The following is a 22,387-nucleotide window of genomic DNA, read 5'->3' on the forward strand; positions in this document are numbered from 1 at the left end:
AATCGATGCGATGGAGAAGAAATAATCGACCAAAAGGCAGAGCATTGATGGTTGGGAAGATACCAGAACAAATGATCAAAACTACCTAGAAATGCATTTGCTACTAAGAAGCAATCAGCATGATTTTGCAAAGAACAAATTTGGTCAGATAAATTTAATTTCATTCTATGATAAAATGACAGCCAACCTAGACAAGGGAGAGGCAATAGATGTAATCTGGCTACGTTTCAGAAAAGCTTTTGATTCTATTTCATGCAGTCCCTTCTGCTCTCTGAGTCTATGATTTGGTTAATTCTTTGTTGGAGCAAGCAGCAGAAATATAGATCCAGTTCAGGGCTAAAGGGACCAAGTTCATCATCAACAAAACTCATTTTGTAATACATCTCTTCTGAATTGGTGTAGGTGGCACACAGCTCACAGTTTGACCCAAGGACACTATCTTACAGTAGCAAAGGAGAAAAACAGCAAAAATGTCAGGAGACAAAGCACCTCTCAGCCCATGTGGTTGTATATCCTTGTTGTACATCTAAATTGATTCTTGAAAATGTAGTGCTCACACAGACTGGCTTCCTTTTCTGAAATTGTCTATTCCTCTACAGGGAGATTCATGGCTAGCCTGCTCACGTTATCTTCAGCTTTGCAGAGCAACAAACTTATACATTGATTTAAGGACAGTGAAGAGAAATCATGAAAGGTAGTTAAATTCTTTATGTTTAATCTCCTGGAAAATCAATTCTGGAAATAAAATCATTTAGAAAATCAATTTCCAAAATAATCTTTAATCCTAGACTGTGGATGTTTAGACTCATGTTAACATATGAAAGGACATTATTCAGACCTAACTTGATGGTTAGGTCATTGTTTTGTGTTTTGTGTTAGATTTAAAGAGGATTTTTTCCAGAGTGGGCAAATTGGAGGTCATTGCATCCTTGATGTTCACACATTAATGTCTGAAGGTCAACGCAAAAGCCCTCTGCAATCTTGGTAAGATTAATATCTCTTTCATATAGTTTTTTTGCTTAACTTTGCCATTTTTGGGTTTTGGAAGGAATTTTGTCTCGGAAAAATATTGATATGATTGTTTATTATTATTATCAAGTGCCGTCAAGTCGTTTCCTAATCATAGCGACTCTATGGATATATTCTCTCCAGAACGTCCTGTCTTCTGCCATAATCCGTAACCTTTCTAATGGTTCTTCCATTATCATTGTTATGGTCTCTATCCATCTAGCTGCTGGTCTGCCTCTTCCCTGGACTTTTCCTAGCATTAGTGTCTTCTCCACAGAATTAGTCCTGCTGATTATGTGTCCAAAATATGCTAATCTAAGTTGAGTCATTTGGCCTTCCAAAGGCTGCTTTGGCTTAATTTGCTCCAAAATCCATTTGTTTCTTTTTCCGGCAGTCCCTGGTATTTGCAAAAGCCTTCTCCAACATCACGTTTCAAAAGAATCGATGCTCTTTCTATCCTGCTTTTCACCGTCCAGCTTTCGGATCCATACATTGTCACTGGAAACACCACAGAATTGACCATTTGTATTTTTGTGGCAATTGTTTTATCAGTATGTTTTATGACTTTTTCCAGGCTCTTCATAGTAAGTCTTCCTAACATTAATCTTCAGCGTATTTCTTGACTACTAGTTCCTTTATTATTGATTATTGATCCCAGGAGAGAAAAATTGTCAACTATTTTAATCTTCTTTCCATCCATTACAAATGTGTTAAAACTTCCATTTGTCATGATCTTTGTTTTCTTGAAATTCAAATGTAGGCCCCTCTTTTTGCTTGGTTCCTTAACTTTTAATAATAAGCCCTTCAAATCTTCTTCACTTTCTGCTAATAGGGTAGTATCATCAGATATGGTTGTAGGGAGTATCATTCCTCAGCATCAAGGAGTTAAGAAATAGCTTCAAAGCTTTACAGTAAATTATTATTATAACAAAGCCAAGGGTTTGCAGATTTGAAATTTGAAATTTCCCAATTGGAAAAGGGGCTAAAACTCAGGTTACCCCTGCCAAGAAAAGTTTGAAAACTCAGGATTTTTTGTTTTCCTGCAAGTGGCTATAAACCATGGGATTTTGATTTCTGATGGAGTGAAAGAGGAAAGTTTGGATCCCCAAGAGCCTCTGGGATAGGGGAATTCCAGACACGTCCTATTCTTGTCACCTGTGACTGTGGATCTTTTGTGCAGTAAGAGAGGATGCAAGGCACTTCTCAAAGCTCCAGTGGCAAAGGATCACCTGGGCCACTTTCGATGCCTATATTTTAAGCTTGGTCAAGAGGCAAGACCCAGTGGGCTTGGTGTTAAGGAATATGGACAGTGAGTGCTGCAGACAGGAAGGAAATTGGAACAAAAAGGGGGTTTGGGAGAGGAAGCAGGGTGTGGGTTCTTAAGTGTAAATTTTTATTATTGGTAAATGCTTTTAAGTCTAAAGCAATTTTATAAGATTTTTCATTCTCTGCAGTCTAAAGCAATTTTATAAGATTTTTCATTCTCTGCAGTAGTACTGGAAATCATACCATTACTCATTTTTAAATTAGAAAATATTTCTGGGGTTTTTTCTTGGTTTTCAGCATACTCTCCGCTTCCTGACTCCATATGGCCTTCATTTTCCTTCCCTCACCTAGTTCCCATGCTCTGATGATCTTCCTTTAGGTAAAAGGAAATCATGATAGGTGTCCATCGGGAAAAGAATCTTTTTCCCCATAGGGGTTTTAAAAGGTACATAATAACAATTAGTGGCATTTGTTAAGCACTTACTATGTGTTAAGCTCTAAGTGCTGGAATAGATACAAGATAATCCACCTGGGGCTAACAGTCTAAGTAAGAAGGAGAACAGGTGTTGACTCCCCCTTTTTCAGATTAGGGAACTGAGGCCCAGAGAAGTTAAGTGACTTTCCCAAGGTCACACAGCAGACCAAATGGCAAAGCCGAGACTAGAGCCCAAGCTCTCTGACTCCAGGCCCATGCTCTTTCCACCAGACTACACTGTGTGTGTAGATATCTATGTTCATATATGTATATTTATATACATATACATATATACTTTTCGGTACACTGGATATTTATAAGTTTGGTGAGGTCTCTGCTTAGTATCTTAAAGATCAAGAAGTCTGTACTACAGTTTGTTTTTCCTTTGTGCTCTGCCTCTTAGGGAAGCACAATTTGACCCTTTTATATAATATACCTTTTTCTAGTGCACTATTAGTAGGCTCGTTGTCTAAATACCCTTTCAGAATTAGATACCAAAGTAAACAGACCGTGGTTCTCTTTGTTTGATGGAGTTTTAAATAATAATAATAATGATGGCATTTGTTAAAGGGCTTACTATGTGCAAAGCACTGTTCTAAGCGCTGGGGAGGATACAAGGTGATCAGGTTGTCCCACTTGGGACTTACAGTCTTAATCCCCATTTTACAGATGAGGTAACTGAGGCACAGAGAAGTTAAGTGATTTGCCCAAAGTCACACAGCTGACAATTTAAAGTGATCTTCCCCGCCCCCAACACCTAATGGGCAGTTAAATTGACATTGGAGAGGGACTTCAGGGTCCTTTGCCCTGGGCTAAGCCCCACAAAACACCCCACAGTATAGCCCTAGGCTGTTTGAGCTGTCTGGCAAGTGACCATTCCCTTCACAAAGCACCAAGCCCTTCTGAGCCGGCCTCCTGGGGCCCCTCACAGATCAAGGGAAGCAACATGGCCTAGTGGAAAGAGCAAAGGTCTGGGAGCTAGAGGACATGGGTTCTAATCCTAACTCCACCAGGTGACTGCTCTGTGACCTTGGGAAAGTCATTTAACTACTCTGTGCCTCAGTTACCTCATCTGTAAAATGGGGAGTAAGACTGTGATCCCCACGTGGGACAACCTGATTGCCTTGTATCTACCCCATCGCTTAGGACAGTGCTTGGATCATAGTAAGCACTTAACAAATACCATTATTATTATTATTATTATTATTATTATTACTCTGGGCCTCAGTATCTCATCTGTAAAATGGGGATTAAGTCTGTGAGCCCCACGTGGGACAGGGACTGTGCCCAACCTGATTGACTTGTATCTACTCCAGCACTTAGAACAGGGCCTGGCACATAGTAAGTGCTTAACAAATGCCATAATTATTATTCTGTGCCATTTTCCAGGAGTCCCTGACGTGATTGGAAGATGGAATGACTCTCCCAGCACAGACAGTTCAGACTGCACCCCTCGCCATACTTGGCTTGTGCTTGGCTGGAAGAATCTGGGCGGGGGGCAGCCCCGGGGTGGAGAAGGTCAGGGTGGGATGGAGCAGGGGAAGGTTATGGGAAGATGAGGGCACAAGGAGCGGGGAAGATAAAGGTGATGGCAAGAAAATGGATGGCACCTTTTTGGGCCCAGTCTGGTGGGGAAGGAGACAACGGAGCTAGCAGGTCGGCCACTTGCATTTGACCTGAGGGACTGGGACACTTTAAGGTACCACCACTGTCCATGCCCCGGTGCCCAGCCGGACTTGGCCGGGTAGGGCTCCCTGCCTGGTGGTGGCATCTACTTCTCAGCTGCCTGGCCCTGGAGGGAAAGAACCAAAAGCTCATGCCCCTGAGCTGCCACCTCGTCCCTGCCCACCCCTACGGCCTCTCACAGGGTGGCCCCCTCCTGCGGAATCTGGACAGCGATGAAGCCATCAGGGCGAGTGGCTGGGCAGGAGCTGCTGAAGAAGTGCCTGATTGTCCCGGGCTCATCACTGGTGCCCCCCGGCATCCAGCTGGGCGAAGCAAGACCTAGGGAGATGGGAGGGGCACCCATGAGAGAGCTCAGGGATGGATGGATGGCGAAGTGGTTGCCGTCTTGCAGAGGCTGGTCCAGCTAGCCCTCGGTTCCAGCCAATCAAGTGGTGGTATTTATTGAGCGCTTAACCATGGGCAGTGAACTGTGCTGCGTGCATGGGAGAGCACACTAGAATAAGTAGCAAGAACCCCCACACCCTCTCTGTGCTGGGCCGGGCTGTATCACCCAGAGTACTGCTGGCTGCATCTTGGTTTGTGGTCATGGGTGGCTGGGGCTCCTGGCAGTCTATGGCTATGGGTTGCTCTTTGAAAGGTCAAGGAATGTGTCTGTTTATTGTCGCATGGTACTCTCCCAAGCACTTAGTACAGTGCTGTACACACAGTAAGCACTCAATAAATGTGATTGACTGATTCTCACCATCCCCTGCTGCAGCCACCTTCTCCTCCTGACTCCAGCTTATATGTGCCCATTTTAGGGCTTGAGAGCAGTTACCTCAGTGAGCGATCATAAGCGCTCATAGCCACCGTGTCTTTTTTCTCGTGCTCCTGGGAATCGAAGATAGGCGGGGCCATCGCCAGTATGGTTGAGGCTCCTCACTGGATGTGTAACGTGGAGCCCCACTGTCTCGGTGGCCCTCCCTGCCCCAAAGGGCAGAGGTGTGGTTTTGGGGTGCAGACTGGATTAGAGTGAACCCGGAGAAACAGCTCCTATGTCATATGCAGCGCAAGGCGATGATGTCATGTGCCGAATGAGGCCCCACCACAAAATAGATTAGCCTTGAGGTCCGTGAGAGTCATGGTTTAGGCTTTGATGCTTGCAGACCGAAAACTTAATCACAATGCAGGATAGTTTTGTTGAATTTTGACAGTGGCAACACTCCCCCTCCTCCTTCCCTCACCCCCAACGATCTGGCCTCCTACTTCATTAACAAAATTAAATCCATCAGGTCCGACCTCCCCAAAGTCTCTTCCCCCCTTTCTCCAACCCCCCGGCTCTCAACACTCTCTGCTACTCTCCCATCCTTCCCAGCGGTATCCTCAGAGGAACTCTCCTCCCTCCTCTCAAGAGCTACTCCGGCCACCTGTGCTTCTGACCCCATTCCCTCTCATCTTATGAAATCTCTCGCTCCATCCCTTCTCCCCTCCTTAACTTCCATCTTCAACCGCTCACTCTCCACTGGTTCCTTCCCCTCTGCCTTCAAACATGCCCATGTCTCTCCCATCCTAAAAAAACCCTCTCTTGACCCCACCTCACCTTCTAGTTATCGTCCCATATCCCTCCTACCATTCCTTTCCAAACTCCTTGAACGAGTTGTCTACACGCGCTGCCTAGAATTCCTCAACAACAACTCTCTCCTCGACCCCCTCCAGTCTGGCTTCCGTCCCCTTCATTCCACGGAAACTGCGCTCTCAAAGGTCACCAATGACCTCCTGCTTGCCAAATCCAACGGCTCATACTCTGTCCTAATCCTCCTCGACCTCTCAGCTGCCTTTGACACTGTGGACCACCCCCTTCTCCTCAACACGTTATCTGACCTTGGCTTCACAGACTCCGTCCTCTCCTGGTTCTCCTCTTATCTCTCCGGTCGTTCTTTCTCAGTCTCTTTTGCAGGCTCCTCCTCCCCCTCCCATCCTCTTACTGTGGGGGTTCCCCAAGGTTCAGTGCTTGGTCCCCTTCTGTTCTCAATCTACACTCACTCCCTTGGTGACCTCATTCGCTCCCACGGCTTCAACTATCATCTCTACACTGATGACACCCAGATCTACATCTCTGCCCCTGCTCTCTCTCCCTCCCTCCAGGCTCGCATCTCCTCCTGCCTTCAGGACATCTCCATCTGGATGTCCGCCTGCCACCTAAAGCTCAACATGTCAAAGACTGAGCTCCTTGTCTTCCCTCCCAAACCTTGTCCTCTCCCTGACTTTCCCATCTCTGTTGACGGCACTACCATCCTTCCCGTCTCACAAGCCCGCAACCTTGGTGTCATCCTCGACTCCGCTCTCTCATTCACCCCTCACATCCAAGCCGTCACCAAAACCTGCCGGTCTCAGCTCCGCAACATTGCCAAGATCCGTCCTTTCCTCTCCATCCAAACCGCTACCCTGCTAATTCAAGCTCTCATCCTATCCCGTCTGGACTACTGCACTAGCCTTCTCTCTGATCTCCCATCCTCGTGTCTCTCTCCACTTCAATCCATACTTCATGCTGCTGCCCGGATTATCTTTGTCCAGAAACGCTCTGGACATATTACTCCCCTCCTCAAAAACCTCCAATGGCTACCAATCAATCTGCGCATCAGGCAGAAACTCCTCACCCTGGGCTTCAAGGCTCTCCATCACCTCGCCCCCTCCTACCTCACCTCCCTTCCCTCCTTCTACAGCCCAGCCCGCACCCTCCGCTCCTCCACCACTAATCTCCACACTGTACCTCGCTCTCGCCTGTCCCGCCATCGACCCCCGGCCCATGTCATCCCCCGGGCCTGGAATGCCCTCCCTCTGCCCATCCGCCAAGCTAGCTCTCTTCCTCCCTTCAAGGCCCTGCTGAGAGCTCACCTCCTCCAGGAGGCCTTCCCAGACTGAGCCCCTTCTTTCCTCTCCCCCTCGTCCCCCTCTCCATTCCCCCATCTTACCTCCTTCCCTTCCCCACAGCACCTGTATATATGTATATATGGTTGTACATATTTATTACTCTATTTATTTATTTATTTATTTATTTTACTTGTACATTTCTATCCTACTTATTTTATTTTGTTGGTATGTTTGGTTCTGTTCTCTGTCTCCCCCTTTTAGACTGTGAGCCCACTGTTGGGCAGGGACTGTCTCTATATGTTGCCAATTTGTACTTCCCAAGCGCTTAGTACAGTGCTCTGCACATAGTAAGCGCTCAATAAATACGATTGATTGATTGATTGATTGATTGATTCATAGATAAAACTTGCATGTAGAAGATGTTTGAAATCCAGTTATTTCACGGTTATTCTAATTCGCCATTTTAGGTTTGCAGAACTACAGGCTTACACACCGCTAGGTTTCAGACCTATAGAAGATGGAAAATGTGACATTGTTATTGAAAAGCCAACATACGTAATGAAATTGGATGCAGGTAAAAGGTTTATTTTTCAGAAATAACTGTGGTATTTGTTAAGTGCTTACTTTGTTCCAGGCACTGAGGTAGATAACGGGATAATCAGATCAGACACATTCTCTGTCCTGCAAAGCATTCACAGTCTATGGGGGAGAAAGAATAGGACTATAATCCCCATTTTACAGATGTGGAAACTGAGGTGCAGAGAAGTTAAGTGACTTGTCCAAGGTCACACAGGAGGCAAGTGGCAAAGCAGGGATTAGAACCCAAGTCTCGGGATTCACAAGCCAGGGCTCTTTCCACTAGGCCACGTTGCTTACACAATAAAATAGTAATTAAAAAATAAAAAATAATAAAATATAAAACATTTGGGAGTACTTTGCAACTAAAACAACATTATGTGGGCATATAGCACTTTTCAGTTGCTACCAAAGTACAGTTGAAAATTATATGAATAGGTTCTTTCAGTTTTTCTAGTTAAATGAAAATGAAACATTTATCTTGGTCTATATCCAAACGATATATCCTTTTTGTAGCCTTATACAATTTAAAATAAACATTTACAGTGTTTAGTTCTACCTCAAGTAAATTCATTTCATTAAATGGGCACTTTCTAATTTAGCTTCTGGTATTGAGGGAGCCTGGTAGTACTCTAGAATTTAACAATGTAACACATTTTGAAATTTTTTTTAAGGTATTTGTTAAGCATTTACTCAGTGCCAAGCACTCTACAAAGCGCTGGTGATACAAGATAATTGGTTTGGACACAGCCCCTGTGCCACATAGGGCTCAGTCTCGACCTCTGTTTTACAGATGAGGTAACTGAGGCACAGAGAAGTGAAGCGACTTGCCCAAGGTCACACAGAAGACAAATGACAATATTTAACTCTCAAATACAAAAATAATTATTTTAACTTTTAAAGTCATGAAGTAGGTAGCTTTTAGAGTAGTTTGTAATGTAGTATCTATTTTAGTGTAAGAAAGATTGAGATTGCTTGGGTACAATGTATAAAAATTCATGAGAGGCTGGGTTTTAAGCAAAATATGGAGATCTTTCTGCGATAAATATTTCAGAATTCCTGCAATTTATTGATTGTATTTTTGATATTAACCTCCTGTTGGACGCTTAATTCTCAATATTGGAAAATGGTTCAAAAATCAAATAAAGTTTTTTTTAATAGAAGCAAGTAAAATGTTGTGATCAAGATTTTGATTGAGTATGCAAATTAGAAGTAGGAAAAGAAAGCACTGTTTTGCCTAATGAAGACCTGACTTAAAATCAATTTTAAAAATTCCTGTAGCTACAAACATATGTGAAAATTAGGAACAAAATGATATTGTAGTACATCTCCTACACTTATTCACAACATTATTAACTGTGCTTTCTCATTTTCCCTAGTTTTATTTTACCTGCTTTTCTACTCTGCTTTTTGTCCACTTTTCTCTGTGTGGTGCTAACTCTTCCCTTTTGGAGTTGATCATTCTCTAGTGAAAAATTCATTGGTGTAGTGAGAGCATATAAGCTAATGGGAGAATGGGAGAATAGAAAAGTTTCTTCTTTTTAGATGAAAAAGGGATTTGTTAGTGATGATAAGAATTACAAAATTTGTATCTGATACACTGTGGCAAAAAAATTATTTGTTTTTGCAGTTTGTTACTCTGGACTTTTGTGTATTTTTCACTGAAGAAATAAAATAGGAAGATTTTGTGATTTCATATTTTCAGAGACATGGGATTTCTTTTTATTGACAATCTTCTTGATTTAAAATATAGACATTTAGATGTGAACCTTCCTAACTTGATGATCTCTTTTTGGAATTTTACCTGTGTCAAGCAAAAGGTAAATATGTGAATTTGCCAATGTATCATCTTCATATAGAGAGAATGTCTTTTCCTGTCTAGGTAATGTTGACTAACAAGAAACAATTTCTAGGTTCTTCTGGTTAACATATTTTTCTTTTCTTTTCTACCAGGTGTTAACATGTATCACCATTTCTGTGATTTTATCAATCTTTACATTACTCAGCATGTTAACAATTCATTCAGCACAGATGTCAACATCATCATGTGGGACACTGTAAGTAAGAATGTGTGGTCTGTTGGATGGTTCGGTTGTACCATTTTATATTTGAAGATGTCTTTATCAGTGGGATGACACCATCTGTGTAGGTGAAACTGAAATGATCAACAATCCTTTCCATATGTGTCAAAAGTCATTTTTGATCTGTGGCCATATTATTATTATTTTTATCATTATAATTAGTGTTATTATTATTATTTTATCTGTTAAGCGCTTACTATGTGTCCAGCACTGTTCTGACCACTGGGGTAGACATAAGTTAATCAGGTTGGACACGGTCCCTGTCCCACATGGGGCTCATAGTCTAAGTAGTCGGGAGAACAGGTTTTGACTCTGCATTTTACAGATGAGGAAACTAAGGCACAGAGAAGTTAAGGGATTTGCCCAAGGTCACACAGCAAGCTCTGCCTCCTTTCCGCTCAGCTTGCCCTATGGCTTTGCTCAAAGTTTCCTCATTTTTGATTGCTGCACACAAAACCGGCCTGTTCGCTATTGTCTTTCCCAGAATTTTATCTGTAGACCAGCTCATTTGAAGCTATTTTTCAGTGCCCTTACATGGTTCCTTTGATCCACCTTCCTTGTGGTCACCTCACCTCATTGTGAAGTTATGTTTTATGTTCCTAAACATCAGTGGTGTTGATCCTGTCTTTCTGTTTAATGTTTAGAATGACTTATAGGGGACTGATGAAACTACCTAAGAAGCTGGGTATGAAGATGATGGCAGATCAATTCTCACAGCCTTTTTTAAGGTTGGACGTATTACTGCTCTATAGTACGACCTTTCGTTTGGTCTAGAGCCAGTCCTTTGAATTATATGTTGAGATTTTAAAATCAGTTTTCTATTTTGTAACTCAGCAATTATTAAACAATGAAGTCCAATAAGTAGCTTTACGTTCTGCATCATTGAAAAAAATCTTTGGTTGTATGTTGGATGCAGGTTTGTGCATCTCAATCTTCTTTGCTCATCTTTAGTTCACAGCACTTCTTATTATAGTCTTCATCCTTACCCTTAGGAACTTCTGATACTGTAGCTAGGGTTTGTTAAGTAGAAAAAGTTTCCCAGAGTTCTGAAAGTGAAGTCGAAAACCATCTTTCAGTTTCCTTATTGCATCTTTATGCAGGTCTGCATAATATAAATTGAGTTAAATCGAGTCCTCTTTGAAACGCTGCATCATTTTCTTGTTAGTAATGGGGAATGAACTGAACAAAATGAGAAGCAATGTGGCCTAGTGGATAGAGCACAAGACTGAGTACAGTGCTGTGCACACAGTAACTGCTCAATAAATACGATTGAATGAATGACTGGGAATCAGGAAACCTCTGTTCTAATCTTGGCTCCTAAGTCACTTCAGCCTCTCTGTGCTTCAGTTTCCTCATCTGTAAAATGGGGATTAAATTCCCATTCTTCCACCTGTTTAGATTGTGAGCCCTGTTTGGGGCCGAAACTGTCTAATCCGATTATATTATTAAATGCCAAAAATCCCAACATGTTTGGTCATATCACATACTGTCCTGTTAGTGGGATAATTAGGCACTAAAATATTTTTCTTTTCTCTGAGTGGCACCTTGATTTCTAAGTGTCCCTCAAACCAGTCTTGGTGGCATTTGCTAATCTAGCCTATGACATTGATAGCAGCTTGGTAAATGCTACCTCTCAAAGGTAGCAGTTGAAATGTGATCCTCTGATACATTGGTAGTATCATTAGTCAGAGTTGGAATAAATCAGGTGATGATCAGCCTAGTGCTATGTCCCATGCCTGGCTGTGATTTATTGAATCAATCAATGGTATTTATTGAGTCCTTACTACGGGCAAAGTACTGTACTAAGCACTTGGGAGAGTACAGTGCAATAGAGTTGGTAGGTAAGTTCTCTGACTACAAGGAGCTTGCAGTCTAGAGGGGGAGACAGACAATATAAATAAATTACAGATATGTACATAAGTGCTGTGGGGCTGACAGTGTGGTGAATAAGATCTAGGCTGTAAGCGCCGTGTGAGCAGGGAACTCATTCTGGACTGTAAGCTCATTGTGGGCAGGAAACATGTCTACCAACTTGCTTTATTGTATTTTCCCAAGCACTTAGTACAGTGCTCTGCACACAGTAAGTGCTCAGTAAATATGATTGATTGATTGAGGAAACGTGTCTACCAACAGTACTCTCCCAAGTGCTTAGTACAATGCTCAGCACACAGTAAGCACTCAGTCAATACCATCGATTGATTGATCTTTCTGGTACCACAAAGAATGTGTTGTTGAAATCTGGGGTATAGCAGTTTTTTCCCTATTTTAAAGGCAGAATTTTGGGGGGAACTGGTGCTTGGTAGAATTACTGAGCAGAAATGGTGGAAGCTACTCTTGAATATTGAATTTCCCTGTGTTCCGATGCGATTTCTTCATGTTTCAACTCCTGTTAACAATTAGCAGGTCAAATATTGGTGTAGCAGTAATGAACCTATTCACATCCTTAGGAAATCTTTCTGTCACCCCATCAGTTTTCCTTAGTGTATACCGATGGTTTTATAATGCTCCCATTGTAGGGGTAAACAGAGAGTAGGGATAGCAAAGCCTCATAACATAAGAGCCAGAAACATAACTTGGCCGGGAAGTGCAGATCAAAGCAGTGAGCAGGCATTATGGGGAGGGGGTGGCGGGAGAAGTGGTGACATGGGTTTGAGTGGTGTGGAGCAGGTGTTCTGGGGGGTGGGGTGGGAAGTGACGGTGACAAGTGAGACATACAGAGAACAGATGTTCCAGGGGGAAGTGAGTCGCAGTGAGCGAAAAAGCCAGAGAGCTCAAGTTGGGGTAGGGTTGGGCACTGTTCCTCTCCCAGACCCATGTGGACAACACAACCTGCCACTACTGCAGTGAAGATAAATAATAAACCACAAGCTGCACAGTCCGCAAAGAACAACATGAGGTTCATAAGCCACATTTTGGGCAACCCTGTCATAGAGACACCAGGTGGCTATATGTCTGTAGGCCAATTTGAGTACTCTGAGAGAAGTGACTTTCTGATTGCCAAGGTGCTTGTAGATAATAACAGTTCTGAATAAGGAAAACCTCTCCAGAAGCCAGTGTAACCAGTGCCTGATTCAACCTGTTATTTTTTAGGAAATTTGGTGTAGCTTACTTCTCCATTGTAAGCTTCATATCCGAACAGCTTTTGTGTAAAGTGCATTCTTTTCTGGATTTTTGGTGTTCTAGTAAGCAGGGAACGTGTCTACCAACTCTGTTGTACTCTCCCAAGTGCTTAGTGCACAAAGTAAGCGCTCAGTAAATACAATCGATTGATTCAAGTCACTCGATATCATTTTGATGTTCCATGATGTGGTGATTACTTGGGGCGGGAGGTGGATAAAATGCCTTTCCATTCATTTGTTTTTACTACAGAGAGAATATCCACTGGATCTGGTCGTTGTGAGCCTTGTTCGATGAGAGGAAGGTGGTATTTGTAGAATCTCTCCTGGCCCTTCCCCATGAGTAGTGGGAAATTTGGTCCTAACTAGGTGGTGCTGCTACCAGACAGTCCTGTGACCAACTCATCTATAATGCGTATCCTCTGTTTACTTACCTTTAGGACTTTGGGTTTGGACTATCCTGTTATTAGTAAGACATCCTCGATTTGTTTTCCAGAGATGGTGATAGATTGTGCTGAGCCTTCCATATTCTCTTGCCATCCTCCAAGATCATGACTCACAGCTCCAAGCACTTGGGAGCATTTCTCCATGATATTGCCTGTGAGAGGGCTGTCAAGACATTGGGCATGGCTACCTTGAACTCACCGAGATTTGTTTGATGAAAATGACTGAAATAAGACTACTTGCAGGAAAACAAGTACTACACCAATACCACCTCAGAATCCAGAGAAAAGAGAAGTATATCTATTGTGACACGCAAATCAAGTGGTGGTATGTGAAAGCGGAAGAGATCCAAGCCTTTTCAAACCAAGAACTTCTGTATGTCACTAAGTTTTATGCCTGTCCACACTATTGCAGCATTTTGGAAGAGTAAAAATGGCTCTCCCTTCATCGCAGACAAGGAGAGAATCTTGAAGAGATGGCAACAACAAGCCCATATTTTCTTATCGAAGATGAGACCCTGCAAAACAGAGAGCCAACCAGCGTATGAAAACATGACATTTATCTCAACTACTGGAGAAGTCACCAGAGCAATTGGTCCGATGGGCTCTCCAAACTTGGAGGGGACACCCTGCTGAAACACAAGCTCTTCCTCAACAGGTGGAACACAGAGGAAGTGCCACAGGATCTCAAAGATGCCACAGTCATCAGATAGGAGAAAGGTCAGATTATGGCAATTGTTGAACCATCTCACCAATCTCTGTTGCTAACAAGATTCTAACCAGAGTTCTTCAGGACCAGACATTGAAGACGGTCTCACAGTGTGGCTTCAGACCAAAGCATGGCATAGTGATCTTTGCAACCTGTCAGATTCAGGAGATGTGCAGAGAGCAGCATCAAGACCCTAGTACAGGCATACCCATGATACAACCCATATTTCTGGAGGCTTCTACCCACACATATGCTGACATTCTGGATAAATGTTACAGGTAAGTAAATCCCTCCCTTACCTTTTCACACCTGGGCTGAGATTAAGCAATCGACAATGAACAGATCTAGGAGGAAGATCTGCCCAGTTTGTGTCTGATTTTCAAGATAACGAAGATATCCATGAGCAGATAATCATATAAATTGTAGCTGGGAAGGTAACTTAATTTAGAAATAGATGATGCTGATGTTGATGAATTAATTGCATATTATTCAGTGGAACTGTTGTCCTACAAGGACCTTGTTGAACTTGGACAATCCAGTGCCTCACTGCAAGATGCTGAAAGAGGTAAAGAAGTAGTTAGGGTTTCTCTACTACTAACTAAAATCTTGGGACTAAAAAGTCTTGGATCAATTTATAAATATGATTAAAGAAGAACACTCTAATGGAGAAAGGAGTTCAAGATGCACAGAAGTGTTCAGAAGGAGTTGGCCTGCTATGAGACATTTTAAGAAGAAAAGAGGAAGATTACTGTCCAACCTAAGTTGGACAAATTCTTCCCCAAAGTTGAAAAACCACTCTTAAAGTCAAAAGAGCACACCTTCATTTATGCGGCTTCTTGCAAAGACATAATTATATTATAGCTCTTCATTTATGCAATATTTTGATGTTATCCTTTAAATTATTCTAATAGGGCTTAAACAATAATTTAGTGATGTTCATCATTATGGTATATAACACCCAAAGGAATTGCATATTATTTTTCCAGAGATTCAGGAAAGGATCCTAAATTATAATATGTAAGTCTATGGGAACAAGTACCAGATTAGGTTCCTTGTAGTTTGATTGTGAATGGTTGGTACGGTTTTCAAATTAAATGTTACAAAAGCATTTGATGTCAACAGCTGTCAGCTGTGTGACTTTGGGCAAGTCACTTAACTTCTCTGTGCCTCAGTTACCTCATCTGCAAAATGGGGATTAAAACTGTGAGCCCCCCGTGGGACAACCTGATCACCTTGTAACCTCCCCAGCGCTTAGAACAGTGCTTTGCACATAGTAAGCGCTTAAAAAATACCATTAAAAAAGCCCCCAGCCTTCCCAGACTGAGCCCCCTCCTTCCTCTCCCCCTTCTTCCCCTTTCCCTCCTCCCCCTCCCCATCCCCCACCTTACCTTCTTCCCCTCCCCACACCACCTGTATATATATGTTTGTACATATTTATTACTCTATTTTACTTGTACATATTTACTATTCTATTTATTTTATTTTGTTAATATGTTTTGTTGTCTGTCTTCCCCTTCTAGACTGTGAGCCTGCTGTTGGGTAGGGACCATCTGTATATGTTGCCAACTTGTACTTCCCAAGCGCTTAGTACAGTACTCTGCACACAGTAAGCGCTCAATAAATACGATTGAATGAATGAATGTAGACACTGGAAATTACTTAGAAGATTGGGGTGCCATGAGAAGTTCTCAAGATTGTGAAGCACTGAGGCCTAGTGGATAGAACTTGAGACTGGGAGTCAGAAAGACCTGAGTTCTAATCCTAGCTTTGCCACTTGTCTGCTGTGTGACCTTGGGCAAGTCATTTATCTTCTCTGTGCCTCAGTTCCCTCATCTCGGAAATGGGAATTAAGATTGTGAGCCCCATGTATACATGGACTGTGTCCAACCTGATTTACTTGTATCTACCTCAATGCTTAGTTCAGTGCCTGGCACATAGTAAGTGCTTAACAAATACCTTAAAAAACTTAACTTGCTCACGTCAGATTGCACATCTTCTGGGGATCCAAGGATTAAAGCAGGGTCGTATTGGGGGGGTCCATCTGTGTTCAGTTTATTCTATGAAGATATCCTGGCTGTGGCATTAGAATATGCTTCCAGTCCTATGGGAAACTCTTCATAGCAGGCGGAGGTGACTATAAACTTCATCTGAAGTCCTAAAGATAGTCGTTCAAGAGCTGTTCTATGCAGATATGCACTTGGGACTCATACCCAACAACACACACAAATGATTGTAAACCATCTTGCCGAGTCAGCTAGGATTGATGATAAATCTGAAGAAAAACATAATGTATCAGGCTTGCACTGGGGAAACCCTACACCCAACAAAAGGTCTTCATTGGCAGCAAGGAGCTAACACTTTCTCAAATGCCTGTTATCTAGGCAGGTTGCAGTCCAACAATGCAATGATAGAGAAGAGAGTAGAAATAAGAAAGGAAGTGTACAGTTGAGTCAAGGAAACCAGCATATCCTTTGGGGGTAGTGTCAAACAGATGGGTTGGCAGTAAGGTAGTAGATTTCAGCCCATCAGATTGAAAGTCTGTAGAGTGCTAGTTCTGCCCAACCTTTTCTGAAGTTGGACAGTAAATACAACTCTTTGAGTTGTTCCATTAGCGTTATATATTTTTTTAAATGGTATTTGTTAAGCACTTACTATGTGCCAGGCACCGTTCTAAGCTCTGGGGAAGATTCAAGCTAATCAGGTTGTGCATAGTCCCTGTCCCGTATGGGGTTCACAGTCTTAATCTCCATTTTACAGATGAGGTAATAGAGGCCCAGAGAAGTGAAGTGACCTGCCCAAGGTCACACAGCAGGCAAGAGGCAGAGCCAGGACTAGAACCCAGGTCCTCCTGACTCCCAGACCCCTGCTCTATCCACTTGGCCACACTGCTTCTTATCTATGGGCCACATTCAACAGCAAGGGTCAAGACAGGATCACAGGCACAATCAGGATCACGAACTCCTGGGACAAAGCCATTCTAGCATTCTAGCTGTGCTCATCTCAAGACAGCATGGCTATGTGGGACTCTGGACTGTAAGCGCAATGTGGACAAGTAATGTGTCTACCTGCTCTGTTGTATCATTTGCTCCCAAGTGCTTAGTAGAGTGCTCTGCACACAGGAAGCACTCAGTAAATGCCATTGAGGATAATGGGAAACATGAAGACAAGAGATGACAGTAGGACCCCCCAGACAGCTGCTATGCGATGAGCGCACTGAACCTGAAAACAAGGGGGAATAGAAGAAATATTCTAAGGTTGAAGAAAAGTAAAGCATTGAGTACTATAACATCTTAGCTGACTACTAGGGTGGACAAATCAGCATGGTGCACTGCAATCAAGCAGAAGCTTTGAGGATGATGAAGCGAGGAGAAAAAAATAATGAAAAGAATGCCAGGGACTGCAGACAATAAACATGGCAACACAACAGAGAAAGTCATTTTGTGTAGGTGTGGTATGTTTGTGCTGTGAGGGTCCTGCTTTGACCTTTCTCAGCCACACACAAATCCATAGGTCAGTTTTACCCTCAGTGGTGTCTTTTTTGAATATTGAGGACACAACTGTCTTATGTATTGTATATGAGCATTGGGTTGTTAGCTTCGTGAAAATAGGGACTGTGTCTCGTATTTTTACTATAGTATCCCAAGCCCTTAATAAAACTTACAGCACAGAGTAGGTGTTCAATAATGGAAACCCCAGTGCTCTGCAGGAGTCTGCAGAACTGTTTGAATGCTACGAAGGCTGCAGCAATTAATCAAAGACCATTCACAGAGCCCTGAGACGTATAAGGACTCCTTTCAAGAACTATGTTTAGCTATTTAGCTTTACACTGTTACTTTGATTGTTGGTTTTGTAATTGATGGTTATTTTGTATTTCACTGTTACCAGTCCATGTTTCTGTTTATCCCATCCCCATTTAGATTGTGAGCCGCTGTGAGCCCATGAAGAGCCACATAGCTTCGTGGATAGAGCATGGGCCTGGGAGTCGGAAGGACCTGGTTTCTCATCCTGGCTCCTTCGCATGTCTGCTGTGTGACCTTGCAAATCACTTAACTTCTCTGGGCCTCAGTTACCTCATCTATAAAATGAGGATAAGACTGTGAGCCCCATGTGGAACAGGGACTGTGTCCAACCTGATTAACTTGTATTTACCCATGTGCTTAGAACAGTGCTTGGCACATAGTAAGGGCTGAACAAGTACTGTTATTATTGTTATTACTGTTACTATTCCCAGAGCTTAACATGGTCCTTCACATAGAGTAAGAACTTAAATATCATCACTACTACAGCAGCTCCTATGTGGTTGATTGAAGGATGTTTTCAAAGCCTGAAATGGAAAGGCTATGGTGCCAAAGGACCGGAACTGCATTCTGACATGGGCATTTATTGGAAGCTTAGAATATGTTGAATCAAACTGACCTTATTACATAACCCTGCTTTACCTAGTTGGTGATGGGTAGTGGGTTAGAGAAGTAAGCTTTAACCTTGCCCATGACCACCTCTATCACTGCAGTGTACCCTTAGAATGTAATCAATCTCTCAAGGCAGCTAAACTAGTTCCTTCCAGAATCCAGGCCTACTGATGATGACAGTGTTTTTTATGGAGGCTGCAAATATGGTGTAGGTTATTTTCTTCATGTGCGAGGGAATTCCCCTGTAGGAAATCCCTTCTAGAGATTTCTTAGTATCCTTTTCCAGAATTAAAAACTCCTTTTTTTCCAGTTGGCTACTACAACCCAGTCATAGACTACATGTGCATTTCTGATTCAGAAAAAAATAAATGTCTTGCACTAGAATATCTTGCATGTGGGATGGGACAATCGATGAATGCTCTGGTCTTGTTAGTAATGTGCCACTAAACCAAAAAACAGAAAGTGAGATTCCTTAACCTTCCCTTCTTCTCCAATTGTAATTTATTGTTAACATTCCAAAAGTGTTCATATTTGCCAATAAGAAGCATTGGGCAGGGGGGGCGGGGGGGGGGTTGCTTTGTGGACAGGTTCTGAAACTAAACTAGCTGCAGGCCATGAGTAGGCAATTCCAGCAACAATTGAAGCAGCATTGCCTAGTGGAATCAGAGGACCTGGGTTCTAATCTGGGCTCTACCAATTGCTTGCTGTGTGACTAAGTGCTTGGGAGAGTATAGTACATTAGAGTTGGTAACACAAGGAGTTTATTGTCTAGAAGGGTATGCAGGCCTTAAACTAATTACATATAGGGGAAATGCCAGACTACAAGGATATATGCATAAGTACTGTGGGGGTGGGGGTGGGGTGAGTATCAAAGTACTTTAAGGGGTACAGATCCAAGAGCATAGGTGGCATGGATCTCTCCATGGATCTCTCCCCCCTCTCTCCAGGCTCGCATCTCCTCCTGCCTTCAGGACATCTCCATTTGGATGTCTGCCCTCCACCTAAAGCTCAACATGTCGAAGACTGAACTCCTTGTCTTCCCTCCCAAACCTTGCTCTCTCCCTGACTTTCCCATCTCTGTTGACGGCACTACCTTCCTTCCCGTCTCACAAGCCCGCAACCTTGGTGTCATCCTCGACTCCGCTCTCTCATTCACCCCTCACATCCAAGCCGTCACCAAAACCTGCCGGTCTCAGCTCCACAACATTGCCAAGATCCGTCCTTTCCTCTCCATCCCAACCGCTACCCTGCTCATTCAAGCTCTCATCCTATCCCGTCTGGACTACTGCATCAGCCTTCTCTCTGATCTCCCATCCTTGTGTCTCTTTCCACTTCAATCCATACTTCATGCTGCTGCCCGGATTATCTTTGTCCAGAAACGCTCTGGGCATATTACTCCCCTCCTCAAAAATCTCTAGTGGCTACCAATCCATCTGCGCATCAGGCAGAAACTCCTCACCCTGGGCTTCAAGGCTCTCCATCACCTCGCCCCCTCCTACCTCACCTCCCTTCTCTCCTTCTACAGCCCAGCCCGCACCCTCCGCTCCTCCGCCGCTAATCTCCTCACCGTAACTCGCTCTCGCCTGTCCCGCCATCGACCCCCGGCCCACGTCATCCCCCGGGCCTGGAATGCCCTCCCTCTGCCCATCAGCCAAGCTAGCTCTCGTCCTCCCTTCAAGGCCCTGCTGAGAGCTCACCTCCTCCAGGAGGCCTTCCCAGACTGAGCCCCTTCCTTCCTCTCCCCCTCGTCCCCCTCTCCATCCCCCCATCTTACCTCCTTCCCTTCCCCACAGCACCTGTATATATGTATATATGTTTGTACATATTTATTACTCTATTTATTTATTTTATTCGTGCATATCTATTCTATTTATTTTATTTTGTTAGTATGTTTGGTTTTGTTCTCTGTCTCCCCCTTTTAGACTGTGAGCCCACTGTTGGGTAGGGACTGTCTCTATATGTTGCCAATTTGTACTTCCCAAGCGCTTAGTACAGTGCTCTGCACATAGTAAGCGCTCAATAAATACGATTGATGATGATGATGGAGGGGAGGGTGAAGAGGGTGGGGAAAAATGAACCGGGCAGCAGAGTGAAGTAAGGACTGGAGTGGGGAGAGACAGGAGGCTGGGAGGTCAGCAAGGAGGCTGACCCAATAATCAAGGCGGATAGGATAACTTCTTGGATTAACGTGGTAGCCATTTGGATGAAAAGGAAAGGGCAGATTTTAGCAGTGTTGTGAAGGTTGAACCAACAAGATTTGTTGACATAGAATATGTGGGTTGAATGAGAGAGTGGAGTTGAAGGTAATGCTGAGGTTATGGGCTTGTGAGTCAGGGAGGACGACAGTGTTATCCAAAGTGATGGGAATTGTGTTTTTGAAAAATCCAGTAGTCCCTTTTGGTTCATTAATTTTTTTACTTTTAATTTTCAGAGTTCCTATGGATATGGTGATCTCTTCAGCGAAACCTGGAAGGCATTTACTGACTATGACATTATACATTTGAAAACATATGATTCTAAACAGGTACTGGATATTTTGCAGGCACATCTACAAATATCTATCACATAAAAGTCTGTGAAATGCATTTAATAGAAATAAGTAGTTAAACATTCAATTGCTTTCTGTTTTAATTTTTTAAATTACTGCAGTGAAAGACAATTCCTGGTTACTGACTAGAAGTATTTTATCATTTTTAAGTGTTTTGACAGTTAAAAATAATTATGATTTTCAGATTCGAAGATTGTCAAGTATAACCTTATTTTTCTAGAATCCTGGAAGCTTAGTGAAAAAGCTTAATCTAGGTATAATTCTAATCTTAATGTTCAGTATTTTAATCCATATACTACATATATTTCTCTCTTAAAAATCTTCATTTTCAGGTATGTTTTAAAGAAGTGGTCTTTTCATTACTTCCCCGAATGAGATATGGGTTGTTTTATAATACACCATTGGTAAGTATTTTGAAACTTTTAAAAGCAAAAATGAACTATTATGTGTAAATATTTATATTCCATAAAGTTGATTCTTGATAAATTTAACTTGACATGTATATTCAAATTAAAATCATTTTATAGTAGTTGAAAATATTTTTGATTTAATTGTGAACTGTTGCTTTGATTTCAGATATCTGGATGTCAAAATACAGGATTATTTAGGGCATTTTCTCAGCATGTACTACACAGATTAAACATCACACAAGCAGGACCCAAGGTAATGAATAAGTGATACTTACTGAAGTGGGCTCAGCATTTTTTATTTCCAGTGAAAACCATGACTTTTACAGAAATAAGAAACAGAATCAAGGTGCTTAAAATACTACAGAACTAAATCTGAATTTCATTTTTGTGAGAATTTTCTATCTGTAGATCATTGCAGAAAGAATTACAACACAGGTTGTTCATATTTTTGTTTGCATACAGGAAGGAAAAATTCGAGTCACCATCCTTGCGCGGAGTACAGAATACCGGAAGATACTCAACCAAGATGAGGTGTGTGTGTGTATGTGTTTTTTATCCTCTCTCTTTTGGCAAAATTCAACATTTTTAATGTTTGCATATTAGTTTTACCTGCTGTTGAAACCAATCTACTATACATTTCACAGAATAATAGAGACCGGCTCTTTATGCATCACAATCTTCTATCTCCTCCTCTTGTCTTTAAACTCCTTGTGGGCAGGAAACATGTCTACCAATTCTATGGCATTGTACTCTCCCAAGAGCTTAGTACAGTGCTCTGCCTGCAGTAAATGCTCAGTAAATACCATTGAT

General features: G+C 42.5%; 1 protein-coding gene across 1 annotated transcript in view; it reads left to right on the forward strand.

The window, feature by feature from the left end:
• EOGT (EGF domain specific O-linked N-acetylglucosamine transferase) overlaps positions 1-22,387 on the forward strand; it is a 57,834-nt gene that overhangs the window by 20,919 nt on the left and 14,528 nt on the right. The window contains exons 6-13 of the mRNA XM_038740695.1: positions 600-694; positions 880-984; positions 7,753-7,859; positions 9,815-9,918; positions 21,051-21,143; positions 21,500-21,571; positions 21,744-21,830; positions 22,040-22,108. Of these exons, the coding sequence (XP_038596623.1) occupies positions 600-694; positions 880-984; positions 7,753-7,859; positions 9,815-9,918; positions 21,051-21,143; positions 21,500-21,571; positions 21,744-21,830; positions 22,040-22,108 (732 nt within the window). The remainder of the gene's footprint in view (positions 1-599; positions 695-879; positions 985-7,752; positions 7,860-9,814; positions 9,919-21,050; positions 21,144-21,499; positions 21,572-21,743; positions 21,831-22,039; positions 22,109-22,387) is intronic.

The sequence above is a fragment of the Tachyglossus aculeatus genome, chromosome X1, assembly GCF_015852505.1.
Source record: "Tachyglossus aculeatus isolate mTacAcu1 chromosome X1, mTacAcu1.pri, whole genome shotgun sequence".
Taxonomy (NCBI): domain Eukaryota; kingdom Metazoa; phylum Chordata; class Mammalia; order Monotremata; family Tachyglossidae; genus Tachyglossus; species Tachyglossus aculeatus.